The 17,345-nt window shown below is 52.7% G+C and overlaps 1 protein-coding gene across 1 annotated transcript; it reads right to left on the bottom strand.

The window, feature by feature from the left end:
• Positions 1-395: 395 nt before the first annotated feature.
• LOC309556212 (uncharacterized protein) lies at positions 396-15,435 on the bottom strand. The gene is made up of 4 exons (XM_082258614.1): positions 15,336-15,435; positions 5,918-6,820; positions 1,922-1,999; positions 396-1,813 (listed from the first exon to the last, which is right to left on the bottom strand). The coding sequence occupies exons 2-4, from the start codon at positions 6,753-6,755 to the stop codon at positions 690-692; spliced, it is 2,040 nt and encodes a 679-aa protein (XP_082114740.1). The 5' UTR covers positions 6,756-6,820; positions 15,336-15,435; the 3' UTR covers positions 396-689.
• Between the last annotated feature and the right edge of the window lie 1,910 nt (positions 15,436-17,345).

The raw sequence follows: 17,345 nt of genomic DNA, 5'->3' as shown, positions 1-17,345 counted from the left end.
TCCCAGGAGCGAAGCCAGCAAGTGATGATCGGGCCCCCAATGGGACGTGCTTTGGATCGGGAATTTATCATAAAACGGAAAAAAAAAAAAAAAAAAAAAAATTTTAAACAATAAAATTATAAAAAAAAAAAAAAAATCTAGACGCTCTTCTTAAAGCGTTCGGTCTCCGTACAAAAAAACAGAACAGTGACTTCTACAGAACATACAATTCATTCCTGCTACGGAAAATAAGAATTCATCACCCTCCCGCGGCGTCTCACAAAAAATAAGAATTCATCACCCTCCCGCGGCCAATCGGCTTCCAGGAAAAGACCGAAGGGAGAATTCAATAAATCGGTTTAAGGCTCGTAACTAAAGGATATCAGAAAAATAGAACTATATTTTATATTTCCCTATCACCCCCCCCCCCCCCAACTCTCTTTACAAAACGCCCCTTAGATATCCCAGAGTGGCGAACAGCCTGAGGTCATGTGACTAAGGGGCAGCCTCCTTCACGGTTGGAAATTCTCACGGACAAACGGATGTCTATGCAGTCTGAACCTAGCAGGACAGGACAGTTTATTGGGACGATACTCCCCTCCTCTTTCCAGTGTGGTTTCTTCCCCCCCTCTCCCCATACAGGTAGGCGGGATTATAATCTCTGCAGCCAATGAGCTAGCAAAGTCTAAAAAGGGGTGGGAGGGCCGAGCTCAACTTTTGGAAGATGATCCTGCAGCCGGCCGGATGGAGCGCACGGGTTCGGGGGTTGGTCTGACAAGCCGCGGGCGCCCCCTGCGCTTTCCTGTGGAGGTCGGGGGGGTTCGAGGCTCAGCAACTGCCTTGGGGGATTCAGGAGCAGCTTTAGGGCTTTCAGGTTCCTCTACCTTGGTGGGCGGCAGTGAGCAGTTAGCAGCAGTTTGGTTCTGCCGGGCGGCGGCTCTCTCTTGCCTGAGCTGGCGCAGCTCGTCACGAATGTCTGTGAGCACAGTGAGCAGCTGTTGCTGCAGCTCTCTGTCCTGTGTGCGTTGTTGCTGCTGCCGGGACCTCTCCTCCTCCCAGATGCCAAGCTCCTGGTCGTACATCCGGTCCCATCGCTCCTCCAGCTCCAACAACCTCTGCATCTTGGCCTTCACCTCGTCCTTGCCGTCGGCGGCCTCGCAGGAGCAGTCCCCATTGGTGGGAAGATCGGTACCAGAAGTTGGATCGCCATCCTGGGAAGTGGTGGAAGGCAGAGAGTCCTCCACTGCGTTGTCACTGGGCTGCGGGGATGCAGACTGCCCCTCCCACTCGTCTTGGCTCTCCGGCAGGGGAGAATTCTTCCCTGCGTCCTGGCTGTCGCCCTCATCGTCATCCTCTTCTACTTTCAGCTTCACCATCTCAGTGCTGCCCCGGGCAACCGCTGAATTGTCTCCGTTCCATTCGGTGGAGGCGGTCACATTGGAGACAGATCCCTCAGGGGAGGAGACAAGGGAGCTCTGAGACTCGCAGCGGGCTGGGATCATGGCGGGCTGTGCCGTTAACACTTCTTGCTTCACAGTGAGGAGCTGCTGCGTGGCCGCGATGATGGTCTGTTGGAGCGGCAGGAGATTCGGTGTGGTAACCAAGGCGCCCAAATCCTTCACTGCTGACCAAGTCTCTGAGAAAGGTTTAATTGTGACCGCCGGCGTGACAACCGGAGTGATTGTCGGGAGGATTGTTGGGGCGCCTGAGGGTGTGACGTCCATTTCTTGCTCTTCGTTGTCCCCGTCTTCTGACAGCACAAAGGAAAGCTGGGCGGGGGAGGTGCTGAGAAGCGGTGACATCAGAGAGATCTCAGCATTTGGTCGGGGGCTCCCTGGAGACAGAAGACAAATATGATCAGTAAAAAAAACCTTCCAAATCTACCCCTTCCTTCACCCAACAAACCAGCGCGCACCCCCCCACCCCACCCACCTGTACCTACCTGTGCCAATGCTGAGTTCAGACATTGGGGCCCCAGGGGAACCTCTGCAGTTGAAGAAGATGGACTGTCGGGGGACACCTGAGGGACAGAAGGTGGTTAGAAACAAAATATTCTACGACATCTGCACAGTCAGAGTAAAATTCTCCCATAATGCATCTGGATAGTCTCACATACAGGGGGCAGCAAAGGGCTCACACGAGGGTACTGGCAGGACCTGGTACTATACAGAGACCCTTCAACAGACATGGAAAAAGGGCACAAATTGTCAGCGTCACACCACCACTGGATTGGATCGATCCCCAAGAGAAATAAGGATCCCTGGACTATCCTGAAGGTATCCCCATCTTGACAAGGTGGGATGGAACTAGACTGCCCCCTATAGGAACACTCCAGCCAGACAAGTGATGGCACTTTTTGCTCCAGGGACAGCAAACAATAAAGGGGCCCAAACACATCATAATCCATGTCCGATTTAATCTACAAGATCGACATATTGTAATCCCCCTTCCATAACAGAGAATGGAGGGGAGGTAGGAGACACAGGACACCAGAGAGGGAAGTATAATACCTCTTATATTACAGGGAATGGAGGGGAGGTAGGAGACACAGGACACCGGAGAGGGGAGTAGAATACCTCTTCTACTACACAGAATGGAGGGGGGGGGGCAGGTAGAAGACACAGGACACTGGAGGGGAGAGTATATTACCTCTTCTACTACAGGGAATGGACGGGAGGTAGGAGACACAGGACACCGGAGAGGGGGTATAATACCTCTTATATTACAGGGAATGGAGGGGGGGTAGGAGACACAGGACACCGGAGAGGGGGTATAATACCTCTTATATTACAGGGAATGGAGGGGGGGTAGGAGACACAGGACACCGGAGAGGGGGTATAATACCTCTTATATTACAGGGAATGGAGGGAATGGAGGGGGGGTAGGAGACACAGGACACCGGAGGGGAGAGTAGAATACCTCATCTATTACAGGGAATGGAGGTGAGGTAGGAGACACAGGACACCGGAGAGGGGAGTAGAATACCTCTTCTACTACACAGAATGGAGGGGGGGGGGGGGGGCAGGTAGAAGACACAGGACACTGGAGGGGAGAGTATATTACCTCTTCTACTACATGGAATGGAGGTGAGGTGGGAGACACAGAACACCACAGGGGAAAGTATAATACCTCTTCTATTCTCTTCTATTACAGGGAATGGAGGGAGGTAGGAGACACAGGACATTGGAGAGGAGAGTATAATACCTCTTCTATTACAGGGAATGGAGGGAGGTAGGAGACACAGGACACCAGAGAGGGGAGTATAATACCTCTTCAATTACAGGGAATGGAGGGGGGGTAGGAGACACAGGACACCGGAAATAGAAATAGAATACCTCTTCTATTACAGGGAATGGAGGGAGGTAGGAGACACAGGACACCGGAGAGAAGAGTATAATACCTCTTCTATTACAGGGAATGGAGGGAGGTAGGAGACACAGGACACCGGAGAGAAGACAGAGGAATACAGCGCCTTGTAAAAGTATTCACACCCCTTGAAATTTTCCACATTTTCTCATGTTACAACCAAAACCGTAAATGTATTTTATTGGGATTTTATGTGACAGACCGACACAAAGTGGCCATAATTGTGAAGTGGAAGGAAAATGATAAATTATACAAATCTGTGAAAAGTGTGGCTGCATTTGTATTCACCCCCTTTACTCTGATACCCCTAACTAAAATCTAGAGGAACCAATTGCCTTCAAGTCACCTAAATATAAAGGAGTAATAAGTTTGTTTGAAATCTTTGCAAATGTATTAAAAAAAAAAAAAAAAATCCCATGTACATAAGTATTTACACCCTTTGCCATGACACTCAGAATTGAGCTCAGGTGCATCCTGTTTCCACTGATCATCCTTGAGATGTTTCCACAACTTGATTGGTCCACCTGTGGTAAATTCAGGTGATTGGACATGATTTGGAAAGGCACACACCTGTCTATAGAAGGTCCCGCAGGTAACAGTGCATGTCAGAGCACAAACCAAGCCATGAAGTCCAAAGAATTGTCTGTAGACCTCGGAGACAGGATTGTATGGAGGCACAGATCGGGGGAAGGGTACAGAAACATTTCTGCAGCATTGAAGGTCCCAATGAGCACAGCGGTCTCCATCATCGGTAAATGGGAGAAGTTTGGAACCACCAGGACTCTTCCTAGAGCGGCCACCCGGCCAAACTGAGTGATCGGGGGAAGGGCCTTAGTCAGGGAGGTGACCAAGAACCCGATGGTCACTCTGACAGAGCTCCAGCGTTTCTCTGTGGAGAGAGAACCTTCCAGAAGAACAACCATCTCTGCAGAACTCCACCAATCAGGCCTGTATGGGTGTGGCCAGAAGGAAGCCACTCCGTAAAAGTCACATGACAGCCCGTCTGGAGTTTACCAAAAGTCACCTGAAGGACTCTCAGACCACGAGAAACAAAATTCTCTGATTTGAGGAAACAAAGATTGAACTCTTTGGCCTGAATGGTAAGCGTCATGTCTGGAGGAAACCAGGCACCGCTCCTCACCTGGCCAATACCATCCCTACAGTGAAGCATGGTGGTGGCAGCATCATACTGTGGGGATGTTTTTCAGGAACTGGGAGACTAGTCAGGATTGAGGGAAAGATGAATGCAGCAATGTACAGATACATCCCTGATGAAAACCTTCTCCAGAGCGCTCTGGACCTCAGACTGGGGGTGAAGGTTCATCTTCCAACAGGACAACGACCCTAAGCACACAGCCAAGATAACAAAGGAGTGACTACGGGACAACTCTGTGAATGTCCTTGAGTGGCCCAGCCAGAGCCCAGACTTGAACCCGATTGAACATCTCTGGAGAGATCTGAAAATGGCTGTGCACCGACCCTCCCCCATCCAACCTGATGGAGCTTGAGAGGTCCTGCAAAGAAGAATGGGAGAAACTGCCCAAAAATAGGAGTGCCAAGCTTGTAGCATCATACTCAGAAATACTGGAGGCTGGAATTGGTGCCAAAGGAGCTTCACCAAAGTATTGGGCAAAGGGGGTGAATACTTATGTACATGGGATTTTTTTTTTTATAAATTAGCAAAGATTTCAAACAAACGTCTTTCACATTGTCATTATGGGGGATTGTTTGTACAATTTTGGAGGAAAATAATGAATTTAATCCATTTTGGAATAAGGCTGTAACATAAAATGTGGAAAAAGTGAAGCACTGAATACTTTATGGATGCTCTGTACAAAGGCATGGCTGTCCACCCAAACCAACAGGCCGGGCAAGGAGTGCTTCAATTATAGAAGCAGCCAAGAGGCCCATGGAAACTCTGGAGGAGCTGCAGAGATCCACAGCTCAGGTGGGAGAATCTGTCCACAGGACAACTATTAGTCGTGCGCTCCACAAATCTGCCCTTTATGGAAGCGTGACAAAAAGAGAGCCACAAGAAGGCCGGTCTGCAAAAGACTTGAGACTGGGGGCGGAGGTTCACCTTCCAGCAGAACAACCCGAAACATCCAGCCAGAGCTACAATGGAATGGTTTACATCAAAGCATATTCATGTATTAGAATGGCCCGGTCAAAGTCCAGACCTAAATCCAATTGAGAGTCTGTGGCAAGACTTGAAAATTCCTGATCACAGACGCTCTCCATCCAATCTGACAGAGCTTGAGATATTTTGCTAAAAATGGCCAAAAAATGTCCCTCTCTAGATGTGCAAAGCTGGTAAAGACATCCCCAAAAAGACTTGCAGCTGTAATTGCAGGGAAAGGCGGTTCTACAAAGTACTGACTTCCTTCACAATTATGGCCACTTTGTGTCGGTCTATCACACAAAATAAAACGTTTTTGGTTGTAACATGAGAAAATGTGGGAAATTTCTAGGGGTACAAATACTTTAAGGCACTGTACCTCTTCTATTACAGAGAATGGAGAGGAGGTAGACACAGGAGGGAAATGGGCCCATTTTCCAGATGCTTACTCACCCGGCTCGATGTAGAGTCCCTCTTGTTCTCCGTCCAGCGAGCAGTGATGTCCAATTGTGGAGGCCACCTGTTCCTCCAAAGGGGTGAGTTTAGTGTCAATGATTGGGGTGACACCGGGAGGCGTAGGCGCCTTGTTGCCAGTTCTGCGATGGGTGATCTTCCTCTTTACCTCCAGGCGGAGGTCCCGCCATTTGTGTTTGAGGTCGTCGATGCTGCGCGGGGTGTAACCGAGTTCGTTGACATGTTTCTGGATCTGATTCCACAGCTGGCTCCGCCTCTGGTTCCTGCGGGTTGACTCTGTGCGGAGCGCCTCCGAGCCATACAGAGCACTGAAATGTTTGACCACGTACTTCACCAGTGTTTCCGTCTCCTCGTTGGAAAAATTGGCTTTCCGTTTCCTGCCGGTGAAGGGACTCGGCCCCAGCGGCTGCAGCAACAGAGCGTCCTTTACCTGGACTGTGGTAATGGCGGGGGTGGCGATAGTGGAGGCTAGGGAGGTGATGGTGGGGGTGGAGTTCTGGGAAGTGGAGACCGGTACCGCTGTGGCCACTAGTGTCACTGTGGCTCCCATGGTGGTCACTGTGGCTCCCATGGTGGTCACCGGCGTCACCGGCATAGTGGGGGTCACCACTGGTTCTGGTATTGGCTCCTCTTTCGGGACCACCTTGATCTCCAATTTTGGTGACTCTGAGGGGGGAACAGTCTGGGAAGAGGAGGTCTCTGAGGAGGTAGTGGTGGTTGTGGCTGTGGTGGCTTCAGATTCCGCCATGGCCGAGTTCTCCTGGCGAACTACGGCTCGGGTGCCGATTCTACGGGTGGGAAGAGTTCCCTCAGACATGGAGGCAGCAGGGGGGGAGAGGGTGGTGGGGTGGAGAAATCACACTCCAACCATGACAATCAGATCTGCCGGAAAAAAGGAAATAACAGTGAGATAGACCTTAAAAGAGAGGCAACCAACCGCACATGAGAGAAGAGTGGGGGATGCACAACCTGGGATGGGACTGGTATGCTACAGAAGGAAGATGGGGGGACCCGACAGGTAGGGTGAGGAGAAATCCATTTTGTTGAGGGAGGTAGGGAAAATCCATTCTCTCAATTGGGGGGGGGGGGCATAGTGGGAAGATCTCATTTAGACCAATACCAGACAGCACTGATCTATCAAAGAGGTCATCACACACTCAGATTGGCTCCCAGCGGTTTGTGCTCTCCGATGACTACACAAGTGCAGCACGAAAATAAAATATCCCCCCCCCCCCCAAACATGTACAACATCTGTGTTTTCAGCTGATTCCTCCAACAGCTGTCTTACCATGAAATCCCTTTCTCTGATGTTCATTGACGGACACAGCTCCAGATCCTCTTGACCATTGGGTTACGCTGCCCCCTACAGGAGTAGAACACTAGGCAGAAAAAAAAAAAAAACTCTACCACGCCTATGGGGCAGGCCCAGTATACTCCCTCCCTGCTATAGGCACTCCATTTTGTTGTAGTGTCAGAAGAAAAAATAACCCAACTCAGAGGGGTGGGTGCTGTGTCCGTCAATGAACATCAGAGAAAAGGATTTTACGGTAAGGCAAAAATAAAATTTTCTCTTTCGTTCATTGACGGACACAGCTCCAGATCTGCTTGACCATTGAGACTTCCCAAAGCAGTGTCAAAAATGAGGGCTGGGAAAAAAAAAAACGCAGAAAATAAAAAAAAAAAAAAAATTCCCAAAAGCTAAGCCTAGCCAACCAGGTAACAAGATCTCAACCAAGAACAACTGGAGCTCAACCTAAAAATACACCCTCCAAGAGGACTAGTCCTCTCAAACCGCAGCCCGCAAAAACCTTGCGGCCAAAGGCGGCATCCGCAGATACCAGCACATCCACCTGGTAAAATTTTGTGAACGTGTGCACAGACGATCAGGTGGCTGCTTTACAAACCTGCACCACGGATGCCTGATGACAAAACCACTTTGTCTCTGTGGACCACCATATAAAAGGTGAACGACAAGACAATGCAGCCAACTCGACACCCTGCATGCAGACGTAATAGCCACAAAGAAGGCTACCTTCTGTGTCAACGTGAGCAGAGGAGTCTCACAAATGTTTTCAAAAGGCGGTTTTTGAAGAACCGACAGCACCAAGTTGAGGTCCCACATAGGCAATGGAGACCTCAACGTGGGAGCCAATCGGCGGACCCCCTGAATAAAAGTATGAATCAAGGAGTTGGTAGCCAAAGGGCATTGAAAGAAAATCACCAAGGCCGAAACTTGGCCCTTGATGGTTCCCAAGGCCAAGCATTGATCTACCCCTTTTTTGGAGGAACTCCAAAATTCTAGCCATCGAAAAGGAACGGGGGGGGGGGGGGGGGGAGAGAACCCACGAGCCTCACACCCCGCAATGTAAGCCTTCCAGACGCGATGATCAATCTTCCTAGACGTAGATTTTATAGCTTTTAACAGCGTGGGAATCACCGATTCTGACACCCCTCTATCCCTCAGCACCTGGCTTTCAATAGCCAAGCCATTAAAGCAGGATGGAAGATCGACCCTTGAGTCAGAAGATCTTCTCTGAGAGGGAGTCTCCAAGGGACGTTGGGGACCAGCCATACCAGATCTGGAGTACCAAGACCGGCGAAGCCCGTTTTAGGGCCACTAGGATGACCGGAATCCCTTCTGCCTTGATTCTTCGCAGAAGTCTTGGCAGAAGTTTTAGAAGGGGAAAGATGTATATCAGAGGATACTGGTCCCAAGGGGCCACCAGAGTGTCTGTGGCATAGGCCAGAGGATCCTGAGGCCTTGCTACAAACCTCTGTACCTTCCTGTTGAGACGAGAGGCCAACAAGTCCACATCGGGAGTTCCCCACTGGAGACACAGTTGATGAAACACCTTCGTGTGAAGGGACCATTCTCCCTGGTCCAACGCCTGCAAACTGAGGTAGTCGGCCTGCCAGTTTTCCACCCCTGGAATATGCACAGCAGAGAGGGCTGGAACAAAGCGTTCTGCCCACTGTAGAATGCCAGCAACTTCCCAGGCTGCTAAGACACTTTTTGTGCCCCCTTTGCGATTGACATATGCCACGGCTGTGGCATTGTTCGATTGCATCCTGATCGGGAGCCCCTGCAGACAATCCGTCCAATGGATTGAGCAAAGCCTGATCACCTGAAGTTCCAGAATATTGATCGGCAGTCTGGACTCCTCCAGAGTCCAAACTCTGAACACAATCCGTGCCCCAGGCTCCTCCCCACCCGGACATGCTGGCATCCGTGGTGACCACCGACCAGTACAGGGGGAGAAAGGATTTTCCCTACTGAAGAGCAAAGATGCCAAATCAGGAACCCTCTCATACCCTGGCTCAACAGGATCACATTGTCTAGAGACTGTGGATTCTTGTTCCACTTGGCAAGAATCTCCCTTTGCAGAGGTCTCGCATGGAACTGTGCAAACGGAACCGCCTTAAAAAAGGTGGAGACCATCACGCCCAGCACTCACATCCAAGTCCTGAGAGAAGATCTCCTGTTAAGACAACAGGAGTCTAACTCGCATCCTACAACTTCTGGAGTTTTTTCCCCCGCAAGAAACACTCGGGCTAAGGCCGAGTCCAAGGTCAGGCCCAGGTAGTCCAGCTTGGTGGATGGAACCAGAGCAGATTTTTGGAAATTCCGTTTCCAGCCGAAGTCTTGAAGGGTTCTCACAGTGATGTCCAGGTTGATCTTCAAGGAACAAGGAAACTCTGCTCACAGAAGGAGATCATCCAGGTACCCCAGTACTACAATCCCCCGCTGACGCAACAATGCTAACACCGGGGCCAACACTTTTGTGAATACCTGAGGAGCTGAGGCTAGACCAAAGGGTAATGCCACGAAATGATAATGCTCCTCACCCACGGCAAAGCAAACACTGATGTCTGACATATATTGGGATAAGAAGGTAAGTGTTCTTGATATCTATAGAGGCCAGAAGATCCCCTTGATGAAGGGATGCCACTACCGGGCTAATAGCCTCCATCTGGAATTTTTGTACCCACACAAAGCAGTTCAAGGTCTTGAGGTCCAGGATTGGACGAACTTTTCCCTCCTTCCTGGAAACAGTAAACAAATTTGAGTAAAACCACTAAAAAAAAAACAAAAAAAAAAAAAAACATTCCGAACCGGTAAAATGACCCCTTGTAAAAGTAAATCTTCCACTGCCCCGAGGAGGCTGCGCAGGCGGTCTGGGGACAAACATGGACTGAAACTCAATCTTGTAACCAGACCGGATCAGCTTGTGGACCCACCTGCCTTGAATCAAGGAGGTCCAGAAAAAAGCGAAGACATCCGGATACAGATGAGGGTGCCCCTTTAGGCAGAAGTGGGCTTGTCTGTGGGCCTGAAGCTCTCAGCTTACCAGACCAGGGCCTCTTAGAACCTTACGAGGGGGTTCCAAACCTTTGTACTGAGATCCTGAGGAAGGAATAAGCCTCCTGTGAGCCGAGAAGAGGGGGGGACACTACTTATTGCACCATGGAAACAGGGTGGGCACGACTCCAGGTAGACCACCGCACCCTCTTGGAATGGGGGTGCTGCGGGCCAGAGGTACGTTGCAACTCAAGCCTTGACCGGGTCTGAGCGTCCTCACGGGACGTTTAACTTGCCGGCTAAGCCCCTGTCCAGTGGGGCTATCTTGTGGCCAACCGAGCGCGGAGCTGAGATTGGGTCGCGCTCACTGCCCAGACTGGGGAGACCGTATGGATTAAGAATATCCAGTACATCGCCCAGTCCGGCAGTTCTCACAAGAACAGAAAATAAGAAGAGGAAAAAAAAAAAAAAAAAAAAGACAAAAATGCCAGGACCAGAGAACCCAGCAAGGAACGAGGTCCTCACTCCTGACGAGGCAGAAAAAAAACGGAGTGCCTATAGCAGGAATTGGGAGTATATCCCCTGGACTTCCCCATAGGCGTGGTAAAGTGTTTTCCTGCCTAGTGTTCTACTCCTGTAGGGGGCAGCATAACCCAATGGTCAAGAAGATCTGGAGCTGTGTCCGTCAATGAACGAAAGAGAAATACACTTTAATTTAAAAACAAAAAACAAGCAGTAAAGTTAGCCCAATTTTTTGTAAAATGTAAAAGAGGTTACGCCGAGAATCGTGATCTTTATTCTAGGCAAAAAAATTGTGATTCTCATTTTATCAAAAATTATGCAGCTCTAGGAGGAGTAGATGGATAAGTTGTAGTGTTGGGGTCTGGTGGTCATGTTGGGGTGAGGGAGGAGTAGATGGATATGTTGTGGTGTTGGGGTCTGGTGGTCATGTTGGGGTGAGGGAGGAGTAGATGGATATGTTGTGGTGTTGGGGTCTGGTGGTCATGTTGGGGTGAGGGAGGAATAGATGGATATGTTGTGGTGTTGGGGTCTGGTGGTCATGTTGGGGTGAGGGAGGAGTAGATGGATATGTTGGGGTGTTGGGGTCTGGTGGTCATGTTGGGGTGAGGGAGGAGTAGATGGATAAGTTGTAGTGTTGGGGTGAGGGAGGAATGGATGGATATGTTGGGGTGAGGGAGGAATAGATGGATATGTTGTGGTGTTGGGGTCAGGTGGTCATGTTGGGGTGAGGGAGGAATAGATGGATATGTTGGGGTCTGGTGGTCATGTTGGGGTGAGGGAGGAGTAGATGGATAGGTTGTGGTGTTGGGGTCTGGTGGTGATGTTGGGGTGAGGGAGGAATAGATGGATATGTTGGGGTGTTGGGGTCTGGTGGTCATGTTGGGGTGAGGGAGGAGTAGATGGATATGTTGTGGTGTTGGGGTCTGGTGGTCATGTTGGTGTGAGGGAGGAATAGATGGATATGTTGTGGTGTTGGGGTCTGGTGGTCATGTTGGGGTGAGGGAGGAGTAGATGGATAAGTTGTGGTGTTGGGGTCTGGTGGTCATGTTGGGGTGAGGGAGGAGTAGATGGATAAGTTGTGGTGTTGGGGTCTGGTGGTCATGTTGGGGTGAGGGAGGAGTAGATGGATATGTTGTAGTGTTGGGGTCTGGTGGTCATGTTTGGGTGAGGGAGGAGTAGATGGATAAGTTGTGGTGTTGGGGTCTGGTGGTGATGTTGGTGTGAGGGAGGAATAGATGGATAAGTTGTGGTGTTGGGGTCTGGCGGTCATGTTGGGGTGAGGGAGGAGTAGATGGATATGTTGTGGTGTTGGGGTCTGGAGGTCATGTTGGGGTGAGGGAGGAGTAGATGGATATGTTGTGGTGTTGGGGTCTGGTGGTGATGTTGGTGTGAGGGAGGAATAGATGGATAAGTTGTGGTGTTGGGGTCTGGCGGTCATGTTGGGGTGAGGGAGGAGTAGATGGATAAGTTGTGGTGTTGGGGTCTGGTGGTCATGTTGGGGTGAGGGAGGAGTAGATGGATATGTTGTGGTGTTGGGGTCTGGAGGTCATGTTGGGGTGAGGGAGGAGTAGATGGATATGTTGTGGTGTTGGGGTCTGGTGGTCATGTTGGGGTGAGGGAGGAGTAGATGGATATGTTGTGGTGTTGGGGTCTGGAGGTCATGTTGGGGTGAGGGAGGAGTAGATGGATATGTTGTGGTGTTGGGGTCTGGTGGTCATGTTGGGGTGAGGGAGGAGTAGATGGATATGTTGTGGTGTTGGGGTCTGGTGGTGATGTTGGGGTGAGGGAGGAGTAGATGGATATGTTGTGGTGTTGGGGTCTGGAGGTCATGTTGGGGTGAGGGAGGAGTAGATGGATATGTTGTGGTGTTGGGGTCTGGTGGTCATGTTGGGGTGAGGGAGGAGTAGATGGATATGTTGTGGTGTTGGGGTCTGGAGGTCATGTTGGGGTGAGGGAGGAGTAGATGGATATGTTGTGGTGTTGGGGTCTGGTGGTCATGTTGGGGTGAGGGAGGAGTAGATGGATATGTTGTGGTGTTGGGGTCTGGTGGTGATGTTGGGGTGAGGGAGGAGTAGATGGATATGTTGTGGTGTTGGGGTCTGGCGGATATTTGGGGGTGAGGGAGGAGATGATGAGTGGGGTTGGTGTCATGTTTTGAGGGGAGGGGTCAGGTGGTCATGTTGGTGTTAGAGTGGTCAGGGTGTTAAGGTCAAGTGATCAGGTTGGGGTCAGAGGGGGGTCAGTTGGCCATGGAGTCAGGAAAGGGTCAGATGTTCATGTTGGGGTGAGGGAGGAGTGGATGGTGGGGTGAGGGGGGAGGAGTAGATGGTGGGGTTGGGGTCATGTTTGGGTACTCGGGTTGGGGAGGGGTCATGTTGGGGCCAGGTAGCCATGTTGCTGTGTTAGGGTGAGGGAGGGGTCAAATGGTTATGTTGGGGTGTTAGGGAGGGTTTAGTTAATCATGTTGGGGTGAGGGTGGAGAAGATGGTTATGTTGGGGTGTTGGGATGAGGGAGGAGTAGATGGGGGGGGGGGTTGTGGTCAGGGAGGGGTCAGACGGTTGTGTTGGGAGAAGACGACCACCTGACAACAAAACCTCAACAAGACGATGTTGGGGGGGGGGGGGTCAGGTGGTCGTGTTTTGGTGTTGGGGGTCAGAGATGGATTAGGGGGTCATGTTGGAGTCAGTTAGTGAGGTTGGGGTGTGACCTCAACCAAACCAACCGTCGGCTCCTCCTACATTCCCAAGACGAACCGGATACCCAGATACCCCTCCCCAATGTGCGGCATACACCGTGATCTCTCCCCCCCCCCCAACGTATGGCATGCACCGCGATCTCTCCCCCCCCCCCAACGTATGGCATGCACCGCGATCTCTCCCCCCCCCCCCCCAACGTATGGCATGCACCGCGATCTCTCCCCCCCCCCCCAACGTATGGCATGCACCGCGATCTCTCCCCCCCCCCCAACGTATGGCATGCACCGCGATCTCTCCCCCCCCCCCAACGTATGGCATGCACCGCGATCTCTCCCCCCCCCCCCAACGTATGGCATGCACCGCGATCTCTCCCCCCCCCCCCCAACGTATGGCATGCACCGCGATCTCTCCCCCCCCCCCCAACGTATGGCATGCACAGCGATCTCTCCCCCCCCCCCAACGTATGGCATGCACCGCGATCTCTCCCCCCCCCCCCCAACGTATGGCATGCACCGCGATCTCTCCCCCCCCCCCCCAACGTATGGCATGCACCGCGATCTCTCCCCCCCCCCCCCCAACGTATGGCATGCACAGCGATCTCTCCCCCCCCCCCCAACGTATGGCATGCACCGCGATCTCTCCCCCCCCCCAACGTATGGCATGCACCGCGATCTCTCCCCCCCCCCCCCAACGTATGGCATGCACCGCGATCTCTCCCCCCCCCCCCCAACGTATGGCATGCACAGCGATCTCTCCCCCCCCCCCCCAACGTATGGCATGCACAGCGATCTCTCCCCCCCCCCAACGTATGGCATGCACCGCGATCTCTCCCCCCCCCCCCCCAACGTATGGCATGCACCGCGATCTCTCCCCCCCCCCCCAACGTATGGCATGCACCGCGATCTCTCCCCCCCCCCCCCCAACGTATGGCATGCACAGCGATCTCTCCCCCCCCCCAACGTATGGCATGCACCGCGATCTCTCCCCCCCCCCCCCAACGTATGGCATGCACAGCGATCTCTCCCCCCCCCCCAACGTATGGCATGCACAGCGATCTCTCCCCCCCCCCCAACGTATGGCATGCACCGCGATCTCTCCCCCCCCCCCCCAACGTATGGCATGCACCGCGATCTCTCCCCCCCCCCCAACGTATGGCATGCACCGCGATCTCTCCCCCCCCCCCCCAACGTATGGCATGCACAGCGATCTCTCCCCCCCCCCCAACGTATGGCATGCACAGCGATCTCTCCCCCCCCCCCCCAACGTATGGCATGCACCGCGATCTCTCCCCCCCCCCCCCCAACGTATGGCATGCACCGCGATCTCTCCCCCCCCCCCCCAACGTATGGCATGCACCGCGATCTCTCCCCCCCCCCCAACGTATGGCATGCACCGCGATCTCTCCCCCCCCCCCCCCCAACGTATGGCATGCACAGCGATCTCTCCCCCCCCCCCAACGTATGGCATGCACAGCGATCTCTCCCCCCCCCCCAACGTATGGCATGCACCGCGATCTCTCCCCCCCCCCCAACGTATGGCATGCACAGCGATCTCTCCCCCCCCCCCAACGTATGGCATGCACAGCGATCTCTCCCCCCCCCCCCCCAACGTATGGCATGCACAGCAATCCCCCCTCAAGTTGCTCCCCCACCCCTCCAATGCACAGCGATCCTCCCCCCACCCACATGCACCATGATCCCCCTCACCCACCCAATGATTGCACAGATCTGATTGGTCGATCAGAAAACAGAAATCCCACCCGCAGATTGTACAGCAGGCGGCCCCTCCCCCACAGATCGCTCCTCAGGAGATCGCTGGCTCCGCACACACGTGGTCAGTCCTCCGGAGATCGGTCCCCTCCCCCCACCCATCACTCACCCAGGCTCCGGTGGGTCGGTCGGTGTTCCCGGGTTGGCGGAGGGAGAAGCGGTCAGTCATGCGGCGTGCAACGGCTAATGGCTCCCGACCCCGAGCAGCGCATTGCGTCACTTCCGGTCCCGCCCCCACCAACAACTCCCGCCACTGCAGCGCCGCTCCGCTCTCCTCTGACATCTATCGGCTATAGCTGGTAATACAGCGCCGCCCTCCTCTGACATCTAGCGGTCATACCTGGTAATACAGCGCCGCTCTCCTCTGACATCTATCGGCCATACCTGGTAATACAGCGCCGCCCTCCTCTGACATCTATCGGTCATACCTGGTAATACAGCGCCGCCCTCCTCTGACATCTAGCGGTCATACCTGGTAATACAGCGCCGCTCTCCTCTGACATCTATCGGTCATACCTGGTAATACAGCGCCGCCCTCCTCTGACATCTATCGGTCATACCTGGTAATACAGCGCCGCCCTCCTCTGACATCTAGCGGTCATACCTGGTAATACAGCGCCGCTCTCCTCTGACATCTATCGGTCATACCTGGTAATACAGCGCCGCCCTCCTCTGACATCTATCGGTCATACCTGGTAATACAGCGCCGCCCTCCTCTGACATCTAGCGGTCATACCTGGTAATACAGCGCCGCTCTCCTCTGACATCTATCGGTCATACCTGGTAATACAGCGCCGCTCTCCTCTGACATCTATCGGTCATACCTGGTAATACAGCGCCGCTCTCCTCTGACATCTAGCGGTCATAGCTGGTAATACAGCGCCGCCCTCCTCTGACATCTATCGGCCTTAGCTGGTAATACAGCGCCGCTCTCCTCTGACATCTATCGGCCATACCTGGTAATACAGCGCCGCTCTCCTCTGACATCTAGCGGTAATAGCTGGTAATACAGCGCCGCTCTCCTCTGACATCTATCGGCCATACCTGGTAATACAGCGCCGCCCTCCTCTGACATCTATCGGCCGCACATGGCACTACAGCTCTGTACAGCTCCTTTGACTGCCTGGAATACTCAGATTTGCTGCCATTAGTGCAGTCTGGACCCCTTGTTCTGTTGAGTAGTGCAACCCGTTGGATAATCCCCCTCTGATCTGTGCATGCGCAGTGTGCAAGGTCACGCCAGCTCATCTATTGATCAGCTGGTGTGATGTTAACACTGCGCATGCACAGATCAGAGGGGGATTATCCAACGGGTTGCACTACTCAACAGAACAAGGGGTCCAGACTGCACTAATGGCAGCAAATCTGAGTATTCCAGGCAGTCAAGGGAGCTGTACAGCGCTGTAGTTCCATGTGCGGCCGCTAGATGTCATCAGTAAAAGTGGAGCAGCACTGTATTACCAGGTATGACCGCTATATGTCAGCAGAGAGCAGAGCAGCACTGTACTACCAAGTATGTCCACTAGATGTCAGCAGTGAGCAGAGTGGTGCTGTACTACCAGGTATGACCGCTATATGTCAGTAGAGAGCGGAGCAGTGCTGTACTACCAGGTATGACCGCTAGATGTCAGTAGAGAGCATAGCATCCGTGTATTATCAAGTATGGCCACTAAATTTAGCACCCTCCTAGTCAGGTGCTAGATAGACAGAATCGTTTTTGGCTCTGTCTGGCTAAATCTATGTGCTCCCTGCTTCACAGGGAGCAGGATAGGGAGCAGGATCTGTTAGTTAGGCCTGTTCCATCTGTCCATGTGTGATTCCTCTGGGCTGAAGGAGTGTCCAATGGGGAGGCCTGTTGGACAGTGGAGGAAACCCAGCCAGTGACACACAGGCTTTTGTAACTGTCTCAGTGGGTTGGCACAGACAAGTGGTGCATCCTGGGGTATGCTATAAAAGCCAAGGGCACATGAGGCAGGCAGTCTTTGGGCGGGAAGCCAAGTCCCAGAAGGAGGGTGACGGCGGTCTCCTCTTCTGAAGTTGTGGAAGATGGTCACAGGCAGTCGGCCTGGTGAACCAGAAAGTGTGGCTGAACCCAGAGGTCCAGTGGAGGCTGACTGGT

Source organism: Pelophylax lessonae (genome assembly GCF_965119305.1).
Source record: "Pelophylax lessonae genome assembly, chromosome: 5".
NCBI classification, from domain to species: domain Eukaryota; kingdom Metazoa; phylum Chordata; class Amphibia; order Anura; family Ranidae; genus Pelophylax; species Pelophylax lessonae.
Note: the sequence above shows the minus strand (reverse complement) of the source record. Positions and strands in the feature narration are given on the sequence as shown.

Bases quoted from the DNA above. Each gene is read 5' to 3' on its own strand.
- LOC309556212 (XM_082258614.1), bottom strand. From the start codon at position 6,755: ATGTCTGAGGGAACTCTTCCCACCCGTAGAATCGGCACCCGAGCCGTA. The intron at 2,000-5,917 runs GTGAGTAAGCAT...TCTGTCCCTCAG, and splicing joins GGGACTCTACATCGAGCCGG to GTGTCCCCCGACAGTCCATC. The intron at 1,814-1,921 runs GTAGGTACAGGT...TTCTGTCTCCAG, and splicing joins TGAACTCAGCATTGGCACAG to GGAGCCCCCGACCAAATGCT.